General features: G+C 45.6%; 2 protein-coding genes across 2 annotated transcripts; both read right to left on the reverse strand.

Moving 5' to 3' along the window:
* Window positions 1-38: 38 nt before the first annotated feature.
* CWC25 (CWC25 spliceosome associated protein homolog) lies at window positions 39-16,332 on the reverse strand. The gene is made up of 10 exons (XM_079949884.1): window positions 16,239-16,332; window positions 12,033-12,205; window positions 9,537-9,773; window positions 7,983-8,052; window positions 6,972-7,087; window positions 5,751-5,820; window positions 5,453-5,616; window positions 3,466-3,552; window positions 2,212-2,376; window positions 39-1,021 (listed from the first exon to the last, which is right to left on the reverse strand). Exons 1-10 carry the CDS (start codon window positions 16,254-16,256, stop codon window positions 907-909), a joined length of 1,215 nt encoding a protein of 404 aa, XP_079806010.1. The 5' UTR covers window positions 16,257-16,332; the 3' UTR covers window positions 39-906.
* Window positions 16,333-20,553: 4,221 nt separating this feature from the next.
* Window positions 20,554-25,503, reverse strand: SPMAP1 (sperm microtubule associated protein 1). The gene is made up of 3 exons (XM_079950162.1): window positions 25,161-25,503; window positions 23,659-23,758; window positions 20,554-20,821 (listed from the first exon to the last, which is right to left on the reverse strand). Exons 1-3 carry the CDS (start codon window positions 25,365-25,367, stop codon window positions 20,664-20,666), a joined length of 465 nt encoding a protein of 154 aa, XP_079806288.1. The 5' UTR covers window positions 25,368-25,503; the 3' UTR covers window positions 20,554-20,663.
* Window positions 25,504-26,989: the final 1,486 nt, after the last annotated feature.

Below are 26,989 nucleotides of genomic sequence, written 5' to 3' on the forward strand. Positions count from 1 at the left end.
ATTAAGATAAATCACCACAAAAACGCTAAAACAGCTGCTTAAGAGAAACAGTATCTATTATTCCAGCTGGATTTTATACAAAGATCAGCATTTACACATCACAGACTACACAAAGACGGCTGTCCCATTTGGTCAGGTGTTACTTTTTGTCTATTCTTCAGAAAGCTAAGCTTCACCACTTAGGAAAGTGCATCTGTCTCCACTAAAATGCTTTAAGTTAAATAAAGCCTCGTTTTATGAAAGGCACCCCTGTCTCTACGGTATTAGGTACCCAGCACAAAATCTTATTTAAAAGTTGTTTTAAAAATGGACTGGATAGAACACCAGTCTTGGGGGTGGAGGAGAATAACTCAACAAAACAGAAACATAAGCCAAAGGGAAACTATAATCCCCAGAATTTTCCACTTGCCTCACTAAATTTTGGATGGGTCCAATACCCAATAATATCAAGTTATTTAAGAAGCAAAAAAGGAATTATGATCAGCCAATAAAATACACGTGGTTTTGGCAGCTGTGCTCCTTATAAGAAGCGATGACATAATCAGAAGCGAAAGGACCACTTCTTCTTCCTTTCTGTTACATTCACTGTGGATGCAAATCTCCTCTAGCTGATGCCCTCTAGCCTAAATGTGTTAGCTCGATGGAGCTTCAAGCCAGGGCCTACCATCGAAAAGCCTTGCCAGGAGTACATCAAACTCGAAAAGCCGGGACCCCACAGGCCTTTACGACATCCTAGTTTGGAAAAAACGGCCCTTATAGCAAAGCATCAAAGATAACGTCTTCCTCATGATACCCAGGTACAAGGCATCTCACACAGTGAGAGGGCAGCTGGCCTGAGCTGTGGAGTTTATACGAAGGTTTCCCTATCTGGTCCAGTGGTCCGGTGGAGGAAGACAGAAGCACGTTTCATCTCTGCATGAAGTTTTTTTCCAGGGCTGCCGCTGTCCTTTGGATGGAGTGAATGTTCCTCTTGACCCTGTCTTCAAGGGAAGAGGTTGACGCACTCTCAAGCTTTATGTGGCTGCAGGAAAACCGAGAGAGAAAGAAACGTGATGGGTTGGAAAAAGCAGCCTCCTGCCTTGTACCTCAAGGGTGTTTCCCACCGAAAGGAATTTTAGGCAGGAAGGAAAGAGGTGGAAATGGGCTCAGAAGAGGCAAGGCCTCTTCTTAAACCACATACCAACTGCATATGGTATACTTCCTGAGCCACGTGGAACCCTTACTTTAGTTTCGGAACTGAAATTTTATAGGAACACGTGAAGGTGTTTAAATCAGACCACTGGTCCATGTAAAAAAAAAAGGTAAGGTAAGGTAAACGACCCCAGGACAGTTAAGTCCAGTCAAAGGCAATGATAGGGTTTCAGCACTCATCTTGCTTTCAGACCAAAGGAGCCGGCGTTTGTCTATAGCTAACTTTCCAGGTAAGGGACGTGGGTGGCGCTGTGGGTTAAACCACAGAGTCTAGGACTTGCCGATCACAAGGTCAGCGGTTTGAATCCCCGCGACAGGGTGAGCTCCCGTTGCTCAGTCCCTGCTCCTGCCAACCTAACAGTTCGAAAGCACGTCAAAGTGCAAGTAGATAAATAGGTACTGCTCCAGCAGGAAGGTAAACGGCATTTCCGTGCGCTGCTCTGGTTCGCCAGAAGCGGCTTAGTCATGCTGGCCACATGACCCGGAAGCTGTACGCCGGCTCCCTCGGCCAATAAAGCGAGATGAGTGCCGCAACCCCAGAGTCGGTCACGACTGGACCTAATGGTCAGGGGTCCCTTTACCTTTACCTTAACTTTCCAGGTCATGTGGCCAGCACGACTAAACCGTTTCTGGCACAACAGAACACCATGACGGAAACCAGAGCGCACAGAAACGCCATTTACCTTCCCGCCACAGCGATACCTATGTATCTACTTGCACTGGCGTGCTTTCGAACTGCTAGGTTGGCAGGAGCTGGGAAAGAGCAACAGGAGCTCAGCCCATCACGGTGATTTGAACCGCCGACCTTCTGATCGGCAAACCTAAGAAGCTCAGTGGTTTAGACCACAGCACCACCCGCATCCATGTAGCCCAGTGACGTCTAATATTTTGGGCAGTGGTTCTCCAAGGTCTCCCATCACTGAATCCTTTTAACTTGAGATGCCAGGGACTGAACCCAAAGCACATGCTCAGCTATAGCTCCCCCCCACCCCAAGTTTCAGAGGAAGGGAGGAAACTCACTGTATGAACTTCCCATTGCCGTTATCAAGTTTATCCCGTGTGAGCTCTCGCTCCTCTTCTTTTCTGTGTCTGTTCACGTTCTTCGCTCTCTCCTCTTCCCTCCACTTGGCATTGTCCATCATTTCTCGACGTTTTCTCTCCAGCTCTTCTGCAGAGAGTTTTCTCCTAAAGCAGGTCAAATGCAGTTTCAGTCTCCACAGCCTCCAGTGCTGGAGCTACAGCAGAATGTTGTAACTTTGATCCGTGTTATCGGATCTGAACACTGTTTGGTCTTTTTTTTGGTGAGCCAAGGAGAACATGGGTTGATGGGCGGTCATACAAATAGGGTAAATGAAAAGACCTGGGTTCAAATCAAATCAAATCCCTGCTTAACCGGGGTACTCCAAGCAAATGGATTTCTCTTAGCTACAGCAAACTGCCTCTGGCTACTTGCAGTGTGTCAAGCTCATTTAGAGGACATTGGCAATCTTAAATGTGCCCAGAAATGAAAAGGAAGCCAGGGCAGAGAATGACACGTGGGCATTAAGGGATCTACATTTCACACCCACATCAGGATCCATCTGGTTTTAACCAGGTCTACTGAGTACATTGGACCACCCAGGGCACAGAACTGAAGTCTAAAACCTGCTTATTAAAAAAAACAACCTAAGAGCAGCTTTCTGGTCTTCAGCATCCAGGAAGGCGGACTTGAATTAAACACCAAGTGCAGGACTTTGACTATCATCACCTTGCTTTGCCAATCCATTTTGAGGCCTCCTGCATGAAGGATGCAGCCTTCTAGAGCTCTTTCCCTTTCTTCACAATGCACCCCCTGGCACTGTACCCACTTAAACATACTGTCAGGGAACTGACATCGGAGCGAGAGGTGGAGGCAAGGCTCCAAAGCGATGCAGGAGAGGGGACTAGCAGGGAGGAAGGAATTCAGCGTAACACCAGTAGAGAAGGGAGGGAAATGGAGGATTCGGAGACAGGTCTCCAAGACCCTTCACCAGAGACTAGTGGGGAGAGCGCTGACACGCCTCTGCCTTCCCCTTACTTGCGCAGACGAGTTCCGCGCAGGGAAAGTAGGAGGAGACTTGGCGTCAAACAGCTCTTATGCTGGAAGAGGTTCAAGAAACGCCCACTGACGGATTCTGCAAGCGACTGACCGGCCACGGAGTGTGGGCTGTCAGCCAAGGCATGGTTAGCCAGACAATCTAACCGAAATTGAAGGCAACTTACGCACAAGTAACCCCTTTCAACCATTACACATACCTTGAGGTCTGTGGTCTTCTATAGACTTCTTGCTTCGGCGAAGGACTCCTGCCTCCCGTTTTTGCCTTCTGTTCCTTGATGTTGTGGCTGCAATTCAGGAAGTTCCTTTTTTTATATCCGCCACGAAAATAATGATTTGGTCCCAATGAGTCTTGGACCTATTCCGTTCTCCTGCCCCTTCCCAATCTTGTGCTATTACTATTATTGATTGAATTTGTACAGCACCCTTCATCCGAAGATTACAGGGCAGGTCACAAGATAAAAAGACCAAATGAGAACACAAAATACATAATAAAAAATGAACAAACCAATATCCCTCTGTCAGGTGGTGGTGTGGTTGCTCGAGAGCAAACAGGCCAGACTCTGACCTGTCTTTTCCAGGCTTTATTCTTAGTGCAAACTATTTACAGTGAAGAGCATCGTTAAGGTCATGTCTGGCTCAGTCGCTAGCAGAATCTGGGAGGGGTCGGTCCTTGTACCTCCTCCAGCATAACAGTCGCGTGACCCCCAGCCTTCTCCTCCCCCCTTGCGCCGAAACCTACTGCGCAGAGTGGGCACTGGCAAAGGGGTACTTCCCTCCTGCCTGGCTTTCTCAGCCTCGGTGTTGAGGCTCTCCCTAGCATCCCCTGGTCCCACCACCTCCTCCCCACTGGAGGTGGGGCTTTCCTCCTCGCCAGAGGAGGAGCTGCTTCGCAAGATCTTCGGAGGTTCCCTATAACACAACTGCCCTTCCCCCTCTCGCGTCTGAGCTGACGTCAGTTCCCTGACACCCTTCTCCCACAAAAAGCCCACAGAATGTTAATCAGCCAGAGACGTGGTAATAAACTTTTTCTGCCTGGCACCTAAAGATATATACCATATTTTTCGCTCCATAAGACACACCTTTTTCCTCCTAAAAAGTAAGGGGAAATGTCTGTGCGTCTTATGGAGCGAATGTGTGGTCCCTGGAGCCAAACTGCCCAGGGGCGAAAAGCAGATCATGCTTTTTTCTTTTTTTTGAAAGAGGGAAGTGGGTGTTGAAACAAAGCTGCTGATCGGCAAGCGATCGGGAGGGAGATAAGGCTGCTGGTAAAGGAGCCTGCCAGGTAAAGAAAGGAACTTGCAAGGAGAGGAGACAGGAATACTAAAAACAAGCAATGAGGAGAGAAATTAGAAGAAAAGGAGGAGCAAAAAACTGCTCCAGCTAAGGAAAATACATTAAGGCAAACAAGAGGGAAGGGGGTATTGAAAGGAAGCAGCTGATCAGCAAGCAATCAGGAGGGAGATAAGGGACTCTAGCGATAAAGGAGGCTGCCTGGGAGGGGGGAGGTAAAAGCCCATGGATCCTCAGGATTTTTGTGTTGGGTCACCGCAAATTCACCATCAGACCACACAGCATGTCCATGGCTACAGCCTGCACCCAAAAAAGCACGCATCCACTGTTTCGTGTGGCCGCAATGGGGCAAAAACATGGTTACAAAGCACGGATCCACAAGGATCCTCAGGATTTTTGCATTGGGCTACCCCAAACTCACCGTCGAATCACATATCATGTCTATGGCCACAGCATGAACCACAAAAATCACAGATCCAGTGTTTCGTTCAGAATATATTTTTTTTCTTGTTTTCCTCCTCTAAAAACTAGATGTGTCTTATTGCCAGGTGCATCTTATGGAGCGAAAAATATGCTAGTGAAGGCGCCTGGCAAGCCTCCCTGGGGAGAACATTTCACAAGCAGGGAGCCATGGCAAAAATGGCCCCTTCTTCTGCTGCCACTCTCTGGACCTCTCGCGGAGGAGACACACAAAGAAGGGTCTCAGGTGATGAACACAGTGTGGGTGAGACATATGCTGGAGATGGGATTATCTCCCTTTAAGTACACTCAGAGCCCATTCTGCTTTCTCATGACACTCCACCACAAGCAAATGATTTTAAGCCAGAAATAGCCTGGCTTCCATAGCACTATCAATAGGCACCCAGCAACAGCTGCCCCCATCTCCTTGCTTACTGTTTATTGTGCCTAGGTGACCTTGACCTCCTGCGACTGCTCTGCTCCGTCTCGTAAGTGTTCTTCTTGCCAGACGTCCTCTCTGGCGACAGGCCGCGGCTCTTCGACCCAGAACTCTGTTGGACCTTGTAGCCAAATGTGCTTTCGCGGCCGGCGTTTTGGATCTGAAATGGGAGAAAGGTGCGACTGGTGATGGAGGCAACCATGCTTGCCAGCCGTGGTCTTCACCCCTTCCATTCTGCTCACTGTAAATGCTACCCCAGGGGGGAAGTCTTAAGGGTAGACAGCTTGGGCGTACCTGCAAGCCATACCCGGGTATTTTGGGGTGAAGAGGCTCCGAGGAAGAGCGGTCCGTTTTCTCCCGTGACCTAAAGCAAAAGACAAAAGCAACATTTATGCCAGCCGCTTTGTCAGCCTGGTTATTACTGAACCTCTCCAGGTGGTCTGATAGCTACGGAGTCATCAGATATTAAAAAGGTAAAGGGACCCCTGACCGTTAGGTCCAGTCACAGACGACTCGGGGGTTGCGGTGCTCATCTCGCTTTATTGGCCAAGGGAGCCGGCGTACAGCTTCCGGGTCATGTGGCCAGCATGACTAAGCCGCTTCTGGCGAACCAGAGCAGTGCACAGAAACGCCGTTTACCTTCCCGCCGGAGTGGTACCTATTTATCTACTTGCACTTTGATGTGCTTTTGAACTGCTAGGTTGGCAGGAGCAGGGACCGAACAACGGGAGCTCACTCCGTCGCAGGGATTCGAACCGCCGACCTTCTGATCGGCAAGCCCTAGGCCCTGTGGTTTACATGGCACCTAATTCTGAATGCCTAACCTGTAGACACCAAGCCTTGTCAAGGAACCCAGGCTAACAGATAGACAAGGGGAAGGAAAACAAGGCAAGCCTGGAGGCAGGAACTCCCTGGGGATCCAACGAATTGCCTGAGGCAGGAGAAAGATGTACAAGTGCGTAGGCTTGAAAAGGAGGTGCCTCTGCCCCCCACAAGGACATTTCTGAAGGGAGAAAGAAAACTGTTCTGCCTGTCATGACTTAGCAGATACTGAATATCCACTCCTGCTTCACGGGCAGAGTTGGTACAAGTCCTGTCTCTGCAGTTGTGGGCAAACCACTTTCTCCTTAGGCCCCTTTATCAACATCGAAAGGAGTGACAAAGCCCTACCTCACAAGGGCAACCCAATTGAGAGTGGAAAATATATTGCTAATTAAGAACAGGAAATGAGTGTTGAACAAGGTCGCACTGCATATAAGAAGAAGAGTTTGGATTTGATATCCCGCTTTATCACTACCCGAAGGAGTCTCAAAGCGGCTAACATTCTCCTTTCCCTTCCTCCCCCACAACAAACACTCTGTGAGGTGAGTGAGGCCGAGAGACTTCAGAGAAGTGTGACTAGCCCAAGGTCACCCAGCAGCTGCAGGTGGAGGAGCAGGGAAGCGAACCCGGTTCCCCAGATTACGAGTCCACTGCTCTTAACCACTACACCACACTGGCTCTCTCTAAACGTACTTGGCTTTTGCCTGTTCGTCTTCGCTGCTGCTGGGGCTGTGGTGCTTGTGCTTCTTGTGCTTCTTCTTCTTATCTTTCTTCTTCTTTTTCTTCTTCTTCTCCAAACTGCTTTGCAACTGGGGGTGGCGGAAGGAGAAAGGTGCCAGCTCCGTATCAAACAAACATAGTGATTTATAACGCAGTTCTACCCCATGAAGTGATGCGAGAACAAAGACCTTTTCCCACCACCTCTCTTTGTCCTATTCTGCATTAGATAAAGTTGGAATAATTATCTCTTGATAATATATGGATGAAAATTGCTGCTCCAACCATAATCAGGCATTGGAAAGGGGGCGGGGTGGAAAGTCACCCTTCCCTGTACCAGTCTTTAAACCACCTTGGTTGTGACCACACAATTAAAAGATGAAGGTTACATTTATCCTCAATACGTTTACAGTGGTGCCTCGCAAGACGAAATTAATCTGTTCCGCGAGTCTCTTTGTCTAGTGGTTTTTTCGTCTTGCGAAGCAAGCCCATTGACGGCTTAGCGGATTAGCGCTATTAGCGGCTTAGCGGCTTTTAGCGGCTTAGCAGATCAGCTGATAAGCGGCTTAGCAGCTTAGAAAAAGGGGGGGGGGAAGGGAAAAAAACCCCGCAGGAACTCGCAAGACATTTTCGTCTTGCGAAGCAAGCATAGGGAAATTCGTTTTGCAAAGCGCCTCCGAAACGGAAAACCCTTTCGTCTAGCGGGTTTTCCGTCTTGCGAGGCGTTCGTCTTGCGGGGCACCACTGTATATCAGCACCAATATAATGCCAATAAAATCGGCACCAATATAATGCCAGGGTCCACACCTTCACACCCAAACATTTCAAGTCTTGGAATTAAAAGGCTATTTCCCCCCCACCCCAAGGACAGAAGACATTTTAAATGTTAATCCTTGCTATAGGGATTTGTTACAGACAATAGCACAATTCTGTGCATGTCCCATGGAATATTAGCTAAGGGTACATAGGATTGCAGACTTAACATACCAGTTCTTTGATCTTCTTCATTTTTACAGGGTTGTTCAGAACTTCACGCTTCTTCTCTTCCTCCCTCTTCCTAAATAACAACATTAAAAACCGGGGGTGGGGGGTGGAGAGAAATTTCAAGGTTATGATGAGATTTCCCCATGCACAGCATTGTTATCCCAACATTGCAATGAAACCTAACTGCAAGGTTCGCATCACTGCAAGTTTCTGCGATGTAACGTAACGTCTCAGCTTTACATATTTCTTACATCTTTGTCTTACCAGAAAGGTAAAGGGACCCCTGACCGTTAGGGTTCAGTTGTGGATGACTCTGGGGTTGCGGCGCTCATCTCACTTTACTGGCCAAGGGAGCCGGGGTACAGTTTTTCCGGATCATGTGGCTAGCATGACTAAGCCGCTTCTGGCGAACCAGAGCAGCGCACGGAAACACCATTTACCTTCTCACCACAGCGGTACTTATTTATCTACTTGCACTTTGACGTGCTTTCAGACTGCTAGGTTGGCAGGAGCAGCTCACCCCATTACGGGGATTTGAATCACCAACCTTCTGATGAGCAAGCCCTAGGCTTTGTGGTTTAGACCACAGCTACTACAGTGGTATCGGGGACGCAGGTGGCGCTGTGGGTTAAAGCCTCAGCGCCTAGGGCTTGCCGATCGAAAGGTCGGCGGTTCGAATCCCTGCGGCGGGGTGCGCTCCCGCTGCTCAGTCCCAGCGCCTGCCAACCTAGCAGTTCAAAAGCACCTCCGGGTGCAAGTAGATAAATAGGGACCGCTTACCAGCGGAAAGGTAAACGGCGTTTCCATGTGCGGCTCTGGCTCGCCAGAGCAGCGATGTCACGCTGGCCACGTGACCCGGAAGTGTCTCCGGACAGCGCTGGCCCCTGGCCTCTTAAGTGAGATGGGCGCACAACCCCAGAGTCTGTCAAGACTGGCCCGTACGGGCAGGGGTACCTTTACCTTTACCTTACTACAGTGGTACCTCAGGTTAAGTACTTAATTCGTTCCGTACTTAACCTGAAACTGTTCTTAACTTGAATCATAGAATCATAGAATCATAGAGTTGGAAGAGACCACAAGGGCCATCGAGTCCAACCCCCTGCCAAGCAGGAAACACCATCAGAGCACTCCTGACATATGGGTGTCAAGCCTCTGCTTAAAGACCTCCAAAGGAGACTAACTAAAGGAGACCACTTTAGCTAATGGGGCCTCCTGCTGCCGCCGTGCCGCCAGAGCACGATTTCTGTTCTCATCCTGAAGCAAAGTTCTTAACCTGAAGCACTATTTCTGGGTTAGCGGAGTCTGTAACCTGAAGCGTATGTAACCCGAGGTACCACAGTACTGGTCTTTTAAAGCTACTTTTGGGAGACTTTTTAGCAAGGTAAAAAAAACCACTTTAAATAAATACATATTAATGTGGGGAACTGGTGACGCTAATGAAAACAATGTCATTGTCCTCCCACTGCATGGTCACACTAAATAGGCCTTGACTCCCCTGTACTTTACAAAACTTAAGAGCACCAATTGGTTCCATATAAAGCTAAAGATTTTTGCTACCTTATCATGAACAGTGGGTCTTCTCGGATCTTGCTGGCCATATCCAAGGCAGAGTTGGCACCTGCGGGGGCAAAGATGGAGCCTGGCAGAAGGCCAGTCTCAGAGGAACAGCCTGTTTCCTTGTCCTCCATGGTCTCAAAGACGTATTTGTCAACTGGGCGGCCCATAAGGTATTCATCTCTGTTCACCATGCCTCCTGGTCCTTGGTACATCCACTCCAGCTTCTCATCTTTTTTCCTAATTCATTGGTGGAAAAGGACATTAAACGTATTTTTCAGACCAAGCGGGCGGGAGCTGAGAGAAATGCAAAAGATGTCTCCTCTACAACAGAAGCATTTCTCAAACTGTTATAAGGAAGAGTTGACCAAGGAAACGGTTGAGTAGCCGACAGAAGGTGAAACAGATCTGGGGGTAATTTTAAACTTTCTAAAATACTTTTTTGTGCCTGTGCTTTGTTTAGAAATAGCGCAAGTTAGAAACAGAAATAAAGACACAGGCAAACATATATACACAAGCCAGTGTTAGAAATTACTGAACAATGTAACACAACACGATGGCCAATAACAATGGCACTAAACACTATTTATAGACTAATATAAATGATCAGAACTTACAACCAAAGTCTCTAAATCTTTCTCACCAGTCGCGGTAGAATAATTCAAAAGTTCGATATATACATAATCTGTCACCAAATATCATCAGTAGTCAAAAGTTCAGTGACTACAATATCATATGAACTCTGATCCAGAGTATATTTTCTACAGCGTTTATATTTGCTAACATGTAAGATTGTCTTGTTAAGAAATTTAACTGCATCCTTCTCATATTAATTCTTTCAAGTTTGGCTGATGAAGCATTGAACGAAACAGATTGGTTATCCAGAAACTCTGTTCCGGCGATATTTGGTGACAGATTATGTATATATCGAACTTTTGAATTATTCTACCGCAACTTGTGAAGAAGATTTAGAGACTTTGGTTGTAATTTCTGATCATTTGTATTAGTCTATAAATAGTGTTTAGTGCCATTGTTCTTGGCCACTGTGTTGTGTTCTATTGTTCAGCTTGCAACACAGGGGTTTGTTTACGGATTAGTGTTAGAAATTAGCCAGGCACCAGGTGCAATTTGCTACTGGCACTAGTACAATTGCTATTTTTTTCAGCTGGGATTCAACGAAACTCAAGTTCTGTCACCTCTCAGGTGGGCATCATTGCCATTCTAAGAGAACGAGGAAGGCGATCTTGGTGAGTTCTGGCACCTCTTTTTCTAGAAAAATAGCACTGTTGCAACTACATGGAGATCTCTGTATGTCAGGCTGGTAACTGACATTTCCATCTGGTTGGCCCCTCCAGTTTTCTTAAGCAGGCATGCGGAAGAGCTTATTTAGTGCATTTATATCCCACCTTTTTCTCAAAGGATTACATGGTTCACACACACACACCCCACTCAGTTAATCCCTAAAACAACCTTGTGAGGTAGGTTAAGAAGCTGGGACTGGCCCAAGGTCACCCAGTCAGCTTCATGACTGAGTAGGGATTTGAACCCCAATCTTCCTGTGTGGTGTAGTGGTTAAGAGCGGTGGACTCATAATCTGGTGAACAGGGTTCGCATCTCCGCTCCTCCACCTGCAGCTGCTGGGTGACCTTGGGCCAGTCACACTTCTCTGAAGTCTCTCAGCCCCACTCACCTCACAGAGTGTTTGTTGTGGGGGAGGAAGGGAAAGGAGAATGTTAGCCGCTTTGAGACTCCTTCGGGTAGTGATAAAGCGGGATATCAAATCCAAACTCTTCTTCTTCTACTGGTCCAACACTCTAACCACTACACCACACTGGCTTCCTAGAATATTTCTGTTATGGGTCTGCTATATAAGTTAAGTGGGTAAACAGATATGGGGAAAGCAAAATGTCACTTAGAGAGGGAGTTGACAAAGACAATGTGAAAAGTCAAAGAGGACACTAAAAAGCCAGAAGAAGGAGGGAAGTCAGCTCGGGAGAGCAAGAACAAATGTGAAATATAATGTATGTGTATGTACAGTATGTAACTAAAATTCAATAAAGATCATCTGAAAGGGAGAGGGATCTGAAATAGAGAGGGATCTGAAATATTTTCCTTGAGGCTTGAATTTGTTTTATTCTGGATTGTTTTATATGATGTTTCAATGTGTTGTAAACCACTTTGAGATTTTTTCTTTAAAATATAAAGCAGTATGGAAATGAAATGAAATGAATAGAAATAAGCCTCACAGGGGGAGGGGGGGAAAACATGCCTGGCTTATATATATCTGAGTTTCTGACCCTGAACAAATATAATTTCACTCAAATCTTTCCCCAAAGAACCTGAGAAACCGTCATCCTATGAGGCTGTTTCTACTAACTGATTCATATTTCTGTAGTGTTTTGGTTACCAGTATAGCTGCTTGGAGAAGAAATGCTAAGCATCTGCTCAAGTTTAAGCCCTAAATATGCCAGTCGGCCAAGGAAATCCTGCCCAACATACTTGACGGCCCCCACGTCCTCCGCATAGCGCTGCATTTCCTCCCGCGCTCGTTCTTCATGTAACTCCCGCTGCAGCTCCTCGATTTTCTTCCGTTCGGCTTCATGCTTCTGTTCTGCCTTCCAAACTTTCTCCACATTGCGCAAGGTTTGTGGATGCCAGCTTTTCTTGAGGTTCTGCGAACAGGAATGAGCCCCTTGAATTGAGGTACACAACAGGTGATAAGGTTTCCCTTGCAAATGGTGTACCTAAACAGCAAACGCTGCCAGGAACAGTAAGGGGAAAGAAAGCATTGAAGCGAATATTTTCCCCGATTCACGAGTAGCAGGAATGACCCTTGCTATTGTTTTTAATACAGTGGTACCTCAGGTTAAGTATTTAATTCGTTCCGGAGGTCCATTCTTAACCTGAAACTGTTCTTAACCTGAAGCACCACTTTAGCTAATGGGTCCTCCAGCTGTCGCCGCACCGCTGCTACATGACTTCTGTTCTCATCCTGATGAAAAGTTCTTAACCTGAGGTTAGCAGAGTCTGTAACCTGAAGCTTCTGTAACCAGAGGTACGACTGTATTCTGTTGGGAGCTGCCCAAAGTGACTGGGGAGGCTTGGCCAGATGGGCAAGGAATAAGTAATAAATTTATTATTACAGTGGTACCTCGGGTTACATATGCTTCAGGTTACAGACTCCGCTAACCCAGAAATAGTGCTTCAAGTTAAGAACTTTGCTTCAGGATGAGAACACAAATCACATGGTGGTGGCGTGGCGGCAGCGGGAGGCCCCATTAGCTAAAGTGGTGCTTCAGGTTAAGAACAGTTTTAGGTTAAGAACGGACCTCCGGAACGAATTAAGTTCTTAACCCGAGGTACCACTGCATCATCATCATCATCATCATCATCATTATTATTATTAATTTACACTGACTGGCAGCTGGTCTCTAGGGTTCCCAACAGGAGACATTCCCAGCCCTAGCTGGAGCTGCCAGGGCTTCCACACACACACACACACACACACACACACACAAATTTAAGCAACTGAATACAGTGGTACCTCGGGTTACATACACTTCAGGTTACATACGCTTCAGGTTACACACTCCACTAACCCAGAAATAGTGATTCAGGTTAAGAACTTTGCTTCAGGGTGAGAACAGAAATCGTGCTCCGGTGGCGCGGCGGCAGCAAGAGGCCCCATTAGCTAAAGTGGTGCTTCAGGTTAAGAACAGTTTCAGGTTAAGAACGGACCTCCGGAACGAATTAAGTACTTAACCCGAGGTACCACTGTATTGATAAAATTAAAACAAGAGTTTTAATTCCATCAATATTTAATTGTGCTTTAATGATTGCTTTCTCTTTTAGCAGTTACAGTGGTGCCCCGCAAGACGAACGCCTCGCAAGACGGAAAACCCGCTAGACGAAAGGGTTTTCCGTTTTGGAGGCGCTTCGCAAAACGAATTTCCCTATGGGCTTGCTTCGCTAAACGAAAATGTCTTGCGAGTTCCTGCGGGTTTTTTTCCCTCCCCCCCCTTTTCTAAGCCGCTAAGCCACTTATCAGCTGATCCGCTGATCCGCTAAGCCGCTAATCCGCTAATAGCGCTAATCCGCTAAGCCATCAAAGGGCTTGCTTCGCAAGACGAAAAAACCGCTATACGAAGAGAATCGCGGAACGGATTCTTTTCGTCTTGCGAGGCACCACTGTATTTTTATATGTAAGCTGCTTTGACTCCTGTCAGGGAAAAGGCAGGGGCGCAGTATTAATAAATATATAATAACAACAAGTAACCTGGCACAGTTCAGTTGGTACAGCAGGAGACTCTTCACCTCAGGGTCATGGGTTATTGCCAGAATTGGGCAAAAGATTCCAGCCTTGCACGGGGTTGGACTAGATGACCCTCGGGGTACCCTCCATCTCTACAATTCTAAGATCCTATTATTCTAACCTGGGCAATTCTAAAAGCAAGGCAGACCACCACCATCGGTTTGTTTTTATGTCACCTTTCTATTGTTAGAAACATGCTTCAAGGCAACTTACAATAGCAAGAATGTTACTTGCCCAAAAATGGAAAGAAGGAAAAGTCCCAGCAAAAGAAGAATGCATACAAAAACTTATGGAATACGCAGAACTTATCAGGAAAATAAGAAATCAAGATAACAAACTTTTTGTAAAAGAATGGAAATGGTTTATTGAATATTTACAAATAAACTGTAAAAAGAACGTTGGCAGGATTATTGAAATAACCTGCAGTTTTATGTGTATATATTTAAAGAAGATGAGTAAATCTGGATAAATGAGTAAATATAGTTTTTAAGTATATGAGTTAATTTGGATATGCAGAAGATATTAAAAATAAATTTAAGGAACCGCAGAAAAGGGGGGATGTAATAATATTAATAATTTATTATTTATAACCCGCCCATCTGGCTGGGTTTCCCCAGCCACTCTGGGCAGCTCCCAACCGAATATTAAAAACATGATAAAATATCAACCATTAAACACTTCCCTAAATAGGGCTGCCTTCAGGTGTCTTCTAAAAGTCAGATAGTTGTTTATTTCCTTGACATCTGATGGGAGGGCATTCCACAGGGCAGGCACCACTACCGAGAAGGCCCTCTGCCTGGTTCCCTGCAACCTCACTTCTTGCAATGAGGGAACCGCCAGAAGGCCCTGGGAGCTGGACCTCAGTGTCCGGGCAGAACAATGGGGGTGGAGATGCTCCTTAAGGTATACTGGGCTGAGGCCTTTAAAGCTTTAAAGGTCAGCACCGACACTTTGAATTGTGCTCGGAAATGTACTGGGAGCCAATGTAGGTCTTTTAGGACTGATGTTATACAGTGGTGCCTCGCAAGACGAAATTAATCCGTTCCGTGAGGCTCTTCGTATAGCGGTTTTTTTGTCTTGCGAAGCAAGCCCATTGACAGTTTAGCGGATTAGCGCTATTAGCGGTTTAGCGGCTTTCAGCGGATCAGCTGATAAGCGGCTTAGGGCTTAGGAAAAGGGGGGGTAAAGGGAAAAAACCCCGCAGGAACTCGCAAGACATTTTCGTCTTGCGAAGCAAGCCCATAGGGAAATTCGTTTTGCGAAGCGCCTCCAAAATGGAAAACCCTTTCGTCTAGCGGGTTTTCCGCCTTGCGAGGCGTTCGTCTTGCGGGGCACCACTGTAATGTCTCAGCAGCCACTCCCAGTCACCAGTCTAGCTGACACATTCTGGATTAGTTGCAGTTTCCGGGTCACCTTCAAAGGTAGCCCCACGTAGAGCGCATTGCAGTAGTCCAAGCGGGAGATAACCAGAGCATGCGCCACTCTGGCATCAAGTCAAGTGATGATATGTTAAAATGAATATAAAATTACTGAAATGTATAAAATTCAAAATCATAAATAAAATACATTAAAGTACAGTGGTACCTCAGGTTAAGAACTTAATTCATTCCATAGGTCCGTTCTTAACCTGAAACTGTTCTTAACCTGAAGCACCACTTTAGCTAATAGGGCCTCCCACTGCTGTTGCGCCGCCGGAGCACAATTTCTGTTCTCATTCTGAAGCAAAGTTCTTAACCCGAGGTACTATTTCTGGGTTAGCGGAGTCTGTAACCTGAAACGTCTGTAAGCTGAAGTGTCTGTAACCACTGTACTGTCCATGTTATACCGAATTGCAAATTTAAATGTATCCCTATTGTGTTTCAAAAAAAGGGAGAAAGTGATGTGGTTTTTGTCCATGACAACTACATTTGGGCACTTTCTCCCACAGGGAAGTACTATTTCTGGGTTAGCGGAGTCTGTAACCTGAAGTGTCTGTAACCCGAGCTGCCACTGTAAGAATAAAGGCAACTTACAACATGGAAAGATTTAGATAACTACACACAAGACAAAAGCAGGTGATCTGTGACCCAGTGTGAACGCCTAGCATTTTACAATAACACCCCACTTCCCTTTCAAAGCTGGGTCCCCCCCCCCCGCCGTATCTGAGCGTTGGCCTCCAGGGCCTTCGCAGGTGCTTTGCATCATAGACTCAGAACTGTAGAGGCGGAAGGGACACCCGGGGGTCATCCAGTCCGACCCCTGAAAAATCAACACAAAACCCCACGACACTTCAGTGCTTCCACTGGGGCTCGAACTTCTCACACCACCCTTCCTTGTCAACAGCTCACAGCTTTTTTGGGGGGAAGAACTACCCCCAGTGTCCTCCCCTCTCCTCTCCCCCCCCCCGTCCTTACCAGGTCGCCTCCTCCCATGTCGACTGTGGAGGAGGCCGCGCCGTCCGGCTGCTTCTTCGCCGCTTTCCTCTTCTTCAGCCGTCGCGGCGTGATGACGTCGACCAACTCTTCCCCCCCGCCCGCCCCGCCTCCAGTTCTCTTCTTCAGCCGTCGCGGCGTGATGACGTTGTCAAACTCTCCCCCCCGCCCACCCCGCCTCCAGTTCTCTTCTTCAGCCGTCGCGGCGTGATGACGTCACCCAACTCTCCCCCCGCCCACCCTGCCTCCAGTTCTCTTCTTCGGCCGTCGCGGCGTGATGACGTCACCCAACTCTTCCCCCCGCCCACCCCGCCTGCAGGAAATCGAACCTGCGCTTTTGGCCGCCAGGTGGTGCTAAAGACGCGCGCGCCTATACAGAGGCGCGCGACTCCCCCATTACTGAGGGTTGGGCTAGATGACCACGAGTGTCCCTTCCAAGTCTCTACAGTTCTGATTCTATAAATTCTAGGCGCAAAACTCTTTTTCTTTCCCTCTCTCTCCCTCTCTTGCTTTCTTCCTCACTGTCGTTTCTGGTTGTGCAGCTGAAATTGCCAGCAGCAAAAAAGGAGGGTTTTTCTTTTTTGAAGCAATAAGTGGTGTATAAACTTTATGAAATAAATAAATGGCAAAGGTACAATATAATAACAATCAAAGTAAAATTAGATGGGCAGATGATATTATTATAATATATGATATAATTGGTTCTTTTTTGGAGGGAGACACAGGGGGACGCATACCCCTAAACATTTTGTGAATCTAACAAGAGCAGAAACTAAAAAATAAAAATAAAGATTTAGTTTCTTCTCTAGCACGGTGAATCGTCAGTTCCACAAAAAGGTAGGGTTCCAGGTGGAGAAATCGAAGTTGGAAACAGAATTGTTAGAACCAAAAAATAAGGTATTATCAAGAATGTATAACTTGCTGTTGAGGTGGAATACACAAGACGAAATGGTTAAATCGGTTATGATAAAGTGGGCTCAGGATATTGGGCATAATATTTTGTTTGAGGACTGGGAAAGGTTGTGGACCACTGGGCTGAACTTCACTGCATGTAATGCTTTGAAGGAAAATGTAATGAAAATGATATATAGATGGTACATGACCCCAGTTAAACTTGCCAAAATATACCATTTGTCTGATAATAAATGTTGGAAATGTAAAGAACATGAAGGAACATTCTTTCACCTCTGGTGGACTTGCCCTAGAGTGAAGGCCTTCTGGGAAATGATATATAATGAGTTGAAAAAGGTATTTAAGTATACCTTCACTAAGAAACCAGAGGCCTTCCTTCTGGGCATTGTCGGCCAGAAGGTGTTAAAGAAGGACCGAACATTTTTTATGTATGCAACAACGGCAGCAAGGATACTTATCGCTAAGAGCTGGAAAACTCAAGATCTACCCACACTGGAAGAGTGGCAGATGCAGCTGATGGACTATATGCAATTGGCCGAGATGACTGGCAGAATTCGAGACCTGGGAGAAGAGAGGGTTGAAGAAGACTGGAAGAAATTCAAGATTTATTTACAAAAGTATTGTAATTTGGTTGAATGCTAAGAAGGATGCTAGATCATAAATAATTGCCTACCATTGAATTAGATTTGAATTTGACGATAAGTGAGATTGAGGAAAATATAAAATTTTTGGAGAATTATTAGATTAAATTAATTGAATGAGATATAAGAATGTAAACAAGATGATAAATTGCTGGAAAAAGTTTACAATGATGCAAGTGGGAGCGGGAGACGTGAGGGAGTCCAAAGAGGCTTTGAAAATATGTTATGATACATGTCATATTGTGTATTATTTTTGCATTTTGTATTTAAAAAATCTCAATGAATCTCAATGAATAAAAAAAAAAAATGAATCGTCAGTTCCGTTGCTATCCCCGATGTCGGCCTTTTATCCATTTACTGTATTTATTTTTCCCCATTTGAACTATAAAATGGTGGTTTTCTTGAGTCAAAATGAGAGTATCCCTAAACTTTTTTTAAAGAAAAAACTAAATATAATATATATATAAATATCTGCCCATATGATTTCTGGTCCATGGACTTTTATTGAAATTTTACTTTTATTGTTACTACAGGTATGTGTACCAAAAGTGTGTGCTAGAGAGGGGCCTGCTTTGAGCCCCTTCCCCTGTCTTTGCGTTAGCTCAGGCCTGATAAGGAAAGAAGGCTTTTCTGTCCCAGCATCCAGTTTCCAACAGTGGAGGAGAACCACACAAGCAGGACATACTGCTACCCTCTTGAAATGACCATGCTGCAAGTTCTGGACTCCCTCCATGTAGACTGAAGGTGCAAACAGGTGAATAACCCTATTTCTTAAAGCTACAACAGTCTTTGCCGTGTCTCAATTCTCCAAAGTGTTACGGAAAAATCTAGGAGCAAGGCTGCTCAGTCACCCAGCTCCTCGGGCAGAGCCTGCGGGTCCCTGCGGAATAAAGGAAGGAGTCCAGCCACTAACCAGAGTACATAGCTGTAGACCAAAGTTTATTGCGCAACAGGTTCAAAGAGGAATTTTGAACCCCGAGGATGGGGTGACAAAGACTTTTAAAACTTTCCCACCATATCCCAGAATATAGTTCGTACAGCATCATTGCTACATCACTAACATGTCACAAACGGAGAGGGGTAGACAGGGGTTACTCTAGTTTAACCTTGGCCAACATGTCCAGACAAGTCCTTGGTACAAGATTAGCATAAGCAGACATGGCCTCTGTCCAGTATACCTGAAGGAGCGTCTCCACCTCCATCGTTCTGCCTGGACACTGAGGTCCAGCGCCGAGGGCCTTCTGGCGGTTCCCTTGCTGCGAGAAGCCAAGTTACAGGGAACCAGGCAGAGGGCCTTTTCGGTAGTGGCACCCGCCCTGTGGAACGCCCTCCCACCAGATGTCAGAGAGAAAAATAACTACCAAACTTTTAGAAGACATCTAAAGGCAGCCCTGTTTAGGGAAGCTTTTAATGTTTAATAGGTTATTGTATTTTAGTGTTTTGTTGGAAGCCGCCCAGAGTGGCTGGGGGAACCCAGCCAGATGGGCGGGGTATAAATTTTATTACAAATTATTATGGCAGGGCAAGATTCAGGTATAAGATTAGCATAGGCAAACACCTCTGAAGTCCCACCACCCAAAGTACAATAGAACTTCCTTTGCATGTCTGGCCCCTTGGTAAGTTTGGTGATGGGATTGGGCTTTTCTTGGCCAACAATCAGCTCAGCAATTGTCACTTCTGGGGACTTCCTGTAGTCTCTTTTTCAAGGGGGAAATAGCTTTGGAATGGAGGAAACTGGCAAAGGAGTTGATTTTATATTATTTTTAAAGCTAGGTAACTTCCCTGAGCTGTCAAGTTGAAAGGATACGTTCAGGCATAATATTTGTAACATTTAACTTTAAAGATGTGCCTCCGCCCCCGTAATTTCCGTAACAAAAGGAACACAGGCCCTGGGTGAGTGCCTGGGACCCCCCTGGATTCTTGCCACCGCTAGGCAGAGAGAGGGGGAGGCACCCAGCCTTTGTAATATTGTAAACAAAAATTGCCCTTTTCCCTTATGGGGTATCCAAGAGCCCACACAGAGTCCTTACATAGGTTCCCTATTGGTAGAAGAGAATAACAGAGGCCAGTCAGAGAATATTGAGAAGCAAAGCAGCTAGTAAGCTTGATCTTTATTGATCTGTTGCAACAGGGTGCTCCCCTCACCCGCAGGAGAGGAGGAGGGACCCAGAAAAATGGTGCGCAAGGCCTTATAAAGACTTTTGAAATTGCAGCCCTGTAGATCAAGACCACCCCCAGAAACATCATACATACATCACAGAAGGGGTGTAACCTAAGACCACCCCTCAGATACATCACACCTACATCACAGAAAAGGCGGTCTAAAACAGAAATTTGAATGTTGTTTTTCTCCTGTCATTGTTTATCTCTTGTCTCGCAGGTTACTTGATTGGATTGCCTGGGGAGCCTGGCCAGTCTTTTGTACTGATAAATACTTAGTTCCTGGGCCAGGTCACAGGCTCACACCCTATTCAAACACAGACATACCCTTAAGACAGGATTTGTGATGGAAAAGACAATGGGGAGGCTTTTCCATTTTGACCTTGCAGAGGAAACATTTGCTCACTTTAGGAATCAAAATGGTTCCAGGTCGGTCTTCCTGTGCTGATCTATGTACGTGCTTGGTTAGTACATTTATGAACATCTCCATATATCTAAGACCTCAAAATTCCTATCACAGTAACATTATTCTTCTTTCCCCCCCACCCCCACCCCACAACACAGAAGCACACACACAACGTTCATGTAAAGAAATTAAAATATTTATTATTATTATTTTGGAGAAATCAATATAATTGACAACGAAAGGAGAGTCTGATAAGAGGAAGGCAGTGAAGAAATCATATTCTATGCTTCAATGGATGGGGAAACATGTGACTTCGCCAAAGCAAGAGGAACGGGTGCGGAGATCAGGGGTGTTGCGGCGGTAGCCGTAACGTCCATTGTACCCTTTCACCGGCTTCACGTCCATCAAGTGCCAATAGTGACCAGCCACTTGCTGCGGAGAATGACCTGTATGTGGGGAGAGGGGGATAAACTAATTCTTTATTACCCCTGTTGTAAGATAATTCCTCTAATTCCCTTATGGGGTTTCCAGAGCCTGTATAGAGCTCTCCCCAGTCGCGGAGAAAGCAGAGGCCAACCAGAGTACAGTGGTACCTTAGGTTACAGACGCTTCAGGTTACAGACTCCGATAACCCAGAAATATTACCTCAGGTTAAGAACTTTGCTTCAGGATGAGAACAGAAATCGCGCCGCAGCCGCGCAGCAGCAGCCGAAGGCCCCATTAGCTAAAGTGGTACCTCAGGTTAAGAACAGTTTTAGGTTAAGTATGGACCTCTGGAACTAATTAAGTTCTTAACCTAAGGTACCACTATATAGTGGTACCTCGGGTTACATACGCTTCAGGTTACATACGCTTCAGGATACAGACTCCGCTAACCCAGAAATATTATCTCGGGTAAAGAACTTTGCTTCAGGATGAGAACAGAAATCGTGTGGCAGCGGCGCAGCGGCAGCAGGAGGCCCCATTAGCCAAAGTGGTGCTTCAGGTTAAGAACAGTTTCAGGTTAAGAACGGACCTATGGAACGAATTAAGTTCTTAACCTAAGGTACCACTGTATATTGAAAGCAAAGCAGCTAGTAAGCCTGATCTTCATTTAAAAGGAAACAAACTGTTGCAACAGGGTCACCACACGCAGGACAGAGGAGAACCCTGAACAATGGTGTGCAAGACCCTACAATGGCTTTTGAAATTGCCCACCCTGTAACCCAAGACCACCCCCCAAAACATAATACATGCATCACAGCAGGAGGCCATATCCAGCAGAAATTTGAGAGTATTGCTTCTCTCCTGTCTGCCAGGATACCTACAGTAATAATGCCTTAAGGTAAAGGTGAAGGTCCCCTGACATTAAGTCCAGTAGCGAACGACTCTGGGGTTGCGGCGCTCATCTCACTTTACTGGCCAAGGGAGCTGGCGTTTGTCCGGAGACAGTTTTTCCAGGTCATGTGGCCAGCATGACTAAGCCGCTTTTGGCAAAACCAAACCAGAGCAGCGCACGGAATGGCCGTTTACCTTCCCACCGGAGCAGTACCTATTTATCTACTTGCGCTTTGACGTGCTTTCGAACTGCTAGGTTGGCAGGAGCTGGGACCGAACAACAGGAGCTCACCCCGTCGTGGGGATTCGAACCGCCAACCTTCTGATCGGCAAGCCCTAGGCTCAGTGGTTTAGACCACAGCACCATTCGCGTCCCGTTGGTAAAGTTAAAGGACTTCTGACAGTTAAGTCCAGTCGCGAAAAACTCTTGCATTTTCTGGGTAGCCTGGCTACCCAGGTGATAGTAAATACTTTAGTTCCTGAATCTCTTGCACATAATTGAGTTTGCTCAGCTTAACAGATACAGTGAAACCTCGGTTTTTGAGTGTCTCGGAAGCCGAACGCCGAAAACCCGGAAGTAATTGCTTCCGTTTTCGAACGCGCATCGGAAGTTGAACGGCTTCCGCTGCGTTTTTCTTTTTTCTCAGTGGATTTTGCAGACTGCCCATTGCTCCTCGGTTTTTGAACATTTCAGAATTCCAATGGTCTTCTGGAACGGATTAAGTTCGAAAACCGAGGTTCCACTGTATTTGCCAGACCGTGTTTGCAGGAGAGTGTAAGCCCCTACATTCCAAAGTCAATTGGAAAGCTTTTCCCATTTCCTTCCTCCTTGCAGAGAAATATTTGAGGTCAATTTGGGAGGGTCAAAATGGCTTCAGGATTGCTCTCCTGACCTATTTCAGACATGTGGTTTATATACTTATGTATGTGTTTGCCTTGTACCTTTATGAACATTTATTCTATATTTGAGACCTTAGAATTCTTATAATACTCCTTCTTGCATCCACCCAGGTCATTAATAAAATGTCTAAGTTACCGTCTGTCTAGCATCCTCAGTACAGTGGTACCTCGGGTTAAGTACTTAATTCGTTCCGGAGGTCCATTCTTAACCTGAAACTGTTCTTAACCTGAAGCACGACCTTAGCTAATGGGGCCTCCTGCTGCCACCGCACCGCCAGAGCCTGATTTCTGTACTTATCCTGAAGCAAAGTTCTTAACCTGAAGCACTATTTCTGGGTTAGCTGCGTGTGTAACCTGAAGCCTATGTAACCTGAAGCGTATGTAACCCGAGGTACCACTGTACAAATCTTTCCTGCTAGAGCAAGAAACAGAACTTTGCTTTTGCAGACTTCTTGGATGTCTCTCGTCGTTGCTAGTGAGTAAAGGATTTGTCTGTGTGAGGGACCTTAAGTAGGGTTTTCCCACATCGCCAGGGAACTATGAGAACTGTCATTCTATGAAGGAAATAGGGTGGGTTAAGCACGTTTAACAAACTACAGTTCCCATGATTCCATGGGGGAAGCCATGCTTGTTTATGGCGGTACAGTGGTACCTCAGGTTAAGTACTTAATTCGTTCCAAAGGTCCGTTCTTAACCTGAAACTGTTCTTAACCTGAAGCACCACTTTAGCTAATGGGGCCTCCTGCTGCTGCCATGCCGCCGGAGCACGATTTCTGTTCTCATCCTGAAGCAAAGTTCTGAAGCACTATTTCTGGGTAAGCGGAGTCTGTAACCTGAAGCGTATGTAACCCGAGGTACCACTGTATATACTGCTTTAAATGTATCACATGGATGTGTCCTGAATTAAGTCATTTCTGCAGCATCAAACACAGCTTCAAAAGCCTTTGATTCCCACAATGAAATAGGGGGGAACAGCTCCAAGAAGAGAGAGAGAGAGAGAGAGAGAGAGAGAGAGAGGGAGGAACGACAAAACACAAGCATAGAAAAGTCGTAGTATTTCTCTCACCTGCCCCTGCCCAATTTCTCCTGTTCAAGTACCTCTGTCCTGGCCCATAGATATGAAAATAATCTACTATCCAGCCATCCCTCGAGGTACCTCCGCGGGTCTGTAACAAGCAAAAGCAATTTAAAACATTATTACTAATGCTGCTTAGCATTTTAGTACCAGCAACGTGCTAGGGGCTGTACAGAACTATTTTTTTTTTTTAAATCCTTCTAGTTAAGATATTTTTGGGCAATAAAATTTGCAGAGTGGGGAAGGAGGAGTCCTTTCAACTTTTCACATTGCCCATGATGTTCCTTCCCTTTTCCTAACATAATTGGGGCTGATGTCATAGGGGCATGTGGTGCGTACAGTGAGGTCATAGAGGCAGCTGTGACATCAAGCAGCAAAAGCCGAAACATTCCAAGAAAGGGAAGTCCAAATATAGAAGATATTGAAGATTTCACACACCCCTTCTGAACACCCATAGGCCATGCTATAGGCTCCTTCTGAACACCTATAGAAGATGCACAGCCTATCTATCTTTTGGAAACATTCCAAGGTCTTTTAAGTAGGACACAATTTATTTATTTTTTTGAAGTAGGGCACAATTCAGGAGCCTGGTGGTGATTTGGACTTCATTATATTTTCCCCATTTACTTTTGATGTGCTGAATGGATTGGAATCTGGCTGGACACTTAAGAGAGGTTGACAGGGGCGTAATTCTTCTGCCTCCAGAAACAACCTAGATTTAAAATAATTGAAAAGGCAACAATGGATTTTACTAGCCTGATGGGCAAAACAGTAACCTCTGTATGGCTAAGCACTTCAAATGCCGATCCAGCCTTTCATTAACAACCTCCAAGGCAGGTAAACCCAGACACCACTCCAAGAGCAATGGATTCTATTACTATACACTTTCAAAAAGATGCACAATGCTTTGCATTCTCGGGCAAAGCTCTAACATACCAGTAAGAGGTATTACTGAGCTGTGCTAAGCAATTATGTGAATCACCATATTTTTCGCTCTATAAGACGCACCAGACCACAAGACGCACCTAGTTTTTGGAGGAGGAAAACAAGAAAAAAAATATTGTGAATGTCAGAAGCCAGAACAGCAAGAGGGATCGCTGCGCAGTGAAACCAGCAATCCCTCTTGCTGTTCTGGCTTCTGGGATAGCTGCACAGCCTGCATTCGCTCCATAAGACGCACACACATTTCCCCTTACGTTTTAGGAGGAAAAAAGTGAGTTTTATAGAGCAAAAAATATGGTAAATTGCAGCACATGGCGACTCACCCTAGCATTGCAGAAGCACACACATTGCACAGCCAAGGAAAGCGTGGCAGCAAACTATTATGGGATGGAGGAGCTGGCCTGCCCGGAAAGCTCCAAGTGGGTAGTTTGTGGACCAGAAACTAGGAGCAAGTTTCTACGGGAAATTATCCTGCAGAATAGTCAGTAGATCCTGCAGTACCTGTGTGATTGTCAGTCGAGTTGGTTTTATTATCCTTGAGATTCACTTACCTGTTCTGTCCTTTTCAGTACAGATTTGACCACTGGGGATGAGAAGTAGCTGGCCGCGTGGATGTCCAACTGAGCATTATAAGGAGGCAAGGCAGACCACAACCTGGGTAGGAGGTTGGTGTAGCTGCTTGCTATGGTGTCTACGGCCACACCATCCAGGATGAATTCCTTTTGCCTTTGTAGGCATCTTCGTGTGACACAAGTCATGTTTTGTCCGAGGCAAGAGAAAAAGCCACTGGTCGCTATTCCCAGCTGTACCACTTTCCCTGTCGCCTCCCCAGCAACTTTCACTATTTCCTGACCACACAATCAGTGTCACTGTGATGCTATCAGCATAGACAATTGCCCCCTGACAACCAAGAGGTTGCCAACAGGTTGTTAGGCTCGAGATGACTCATCTCAGGCATGGTATGTCTTGATCCATTAGGGGTGGGAGGGGGGGGGATAATGCTTTCCAGTGGAACAGAAAATAGTTGGAAGGGACCAAGAGGGTCATCTAATCCAGTGTTTCCCAAACTTGGGTCTCCAGGTGTTTTTGGACTACAACTCCCATCATCCCTAGCTAGGACCAGTGGTCAGGGATGATGGGAATTGTAGTCCAAAAACAGCTGGAGAGAGACCCAAGTTTGGGAAACACCGATCCAATCAAACTCTCTGCAATTCAGAAATTCTGCCCCAAGCCTTCCCTGGGTGGACTCGAACCACCAACAGCCAGATGCACTGACGCAATGCACATAAACGTCTTGTTTTAAATCCTCTTATTTCATGAATGAACCTGCCCTCAAAAATGGGCCATGAGAGTTGGAATTTCTCGAATATGTGATAAAAACATTTTAACAAAAACGCTAAAGATCTCGAGTAATATATCTATGCCGTGAAAAAAAAATTCTTTTCTGCTCAATTTCTTAGCTGCTGCTTTCTTCAGCTAGGAGCCATATGTATGCACAGCAAGGTACATATATATATATTTAAGGACATCACATACATACTTGGGAGAACTCAAATGTAGACTAGACATCACATTCTGAGTTCAGCAATTCACCCTGCCGTATTTGTGTTGGAGTTCAACATGGCACTCGTGGGCATAATGCCCTCAGATACCTCATTTGGCAACTCCCAAGGTCCCCTGTCCCTTCAAATTTCATATATTTCCCCTAAAATAGGCTTTTTCCTTGTGGGTGCTATCTGCTAGTCTAATAGTTTGGTGATGTATGTTTTAATGTACTTTTAATCTCTGTTGGAAGCCACCCAGAGAAAGAACTGAGGGAAGAGACTCCATCAGGCAAGGCCCCCTTCCACCTGCCTTGCTCCACCCTTTAGTTTCTGCTTCTTAATTTGTATTGTATTATTTTATGTACTGTGGCTTGGTGTTTTATTGATTATAGTTTAGAAATTATTTATTGTAACTGTTGAGTGGATTTTTGTTTAATTTTTATATGTTGATATTATTATTTTGTACTATTCTAATAATTGTTGAATGTTACTTTTTGATGCAGGTTGCTAATTTTAAAGTTTTGTTTTATTATCACATTTTTGTATTGCATTAGATTGTTGTAAGTTGTACATTTTTGGTTTCTTCAGCTTGTAAACCGCCTTGAGTATTGTAAGCTAGAAAGACGGTATACAAAAAAAGATGATGATGATGAAACCAAGCCAGATGGGCGGGGTACAAATAATAAATTATTATTATTATTAGCCTGTTGGTGGGAGGCTGATCATTGTGCTATTCTTATGAAACTGGTATTTTGCGATGCCCAGCAGTTCTTTAAATTCCTAAATGTGCTCCGTAGTTCAACAGGTTTGGTGATCCCCGACATACAGAAATAAAA

The sequence above is a fragment of the Podarcis cretensis genome (assembly GCF_951804945.1).
Source record: "Podarcis cretensis genome assembly, chromosome: 13".
Classification (NCBI taxonomy): Eukaryota; Metazoa; Chordata; class Lepidosauria; order Squamata; family Lacertidae; genus Podarcis; species Podarcis cretensis.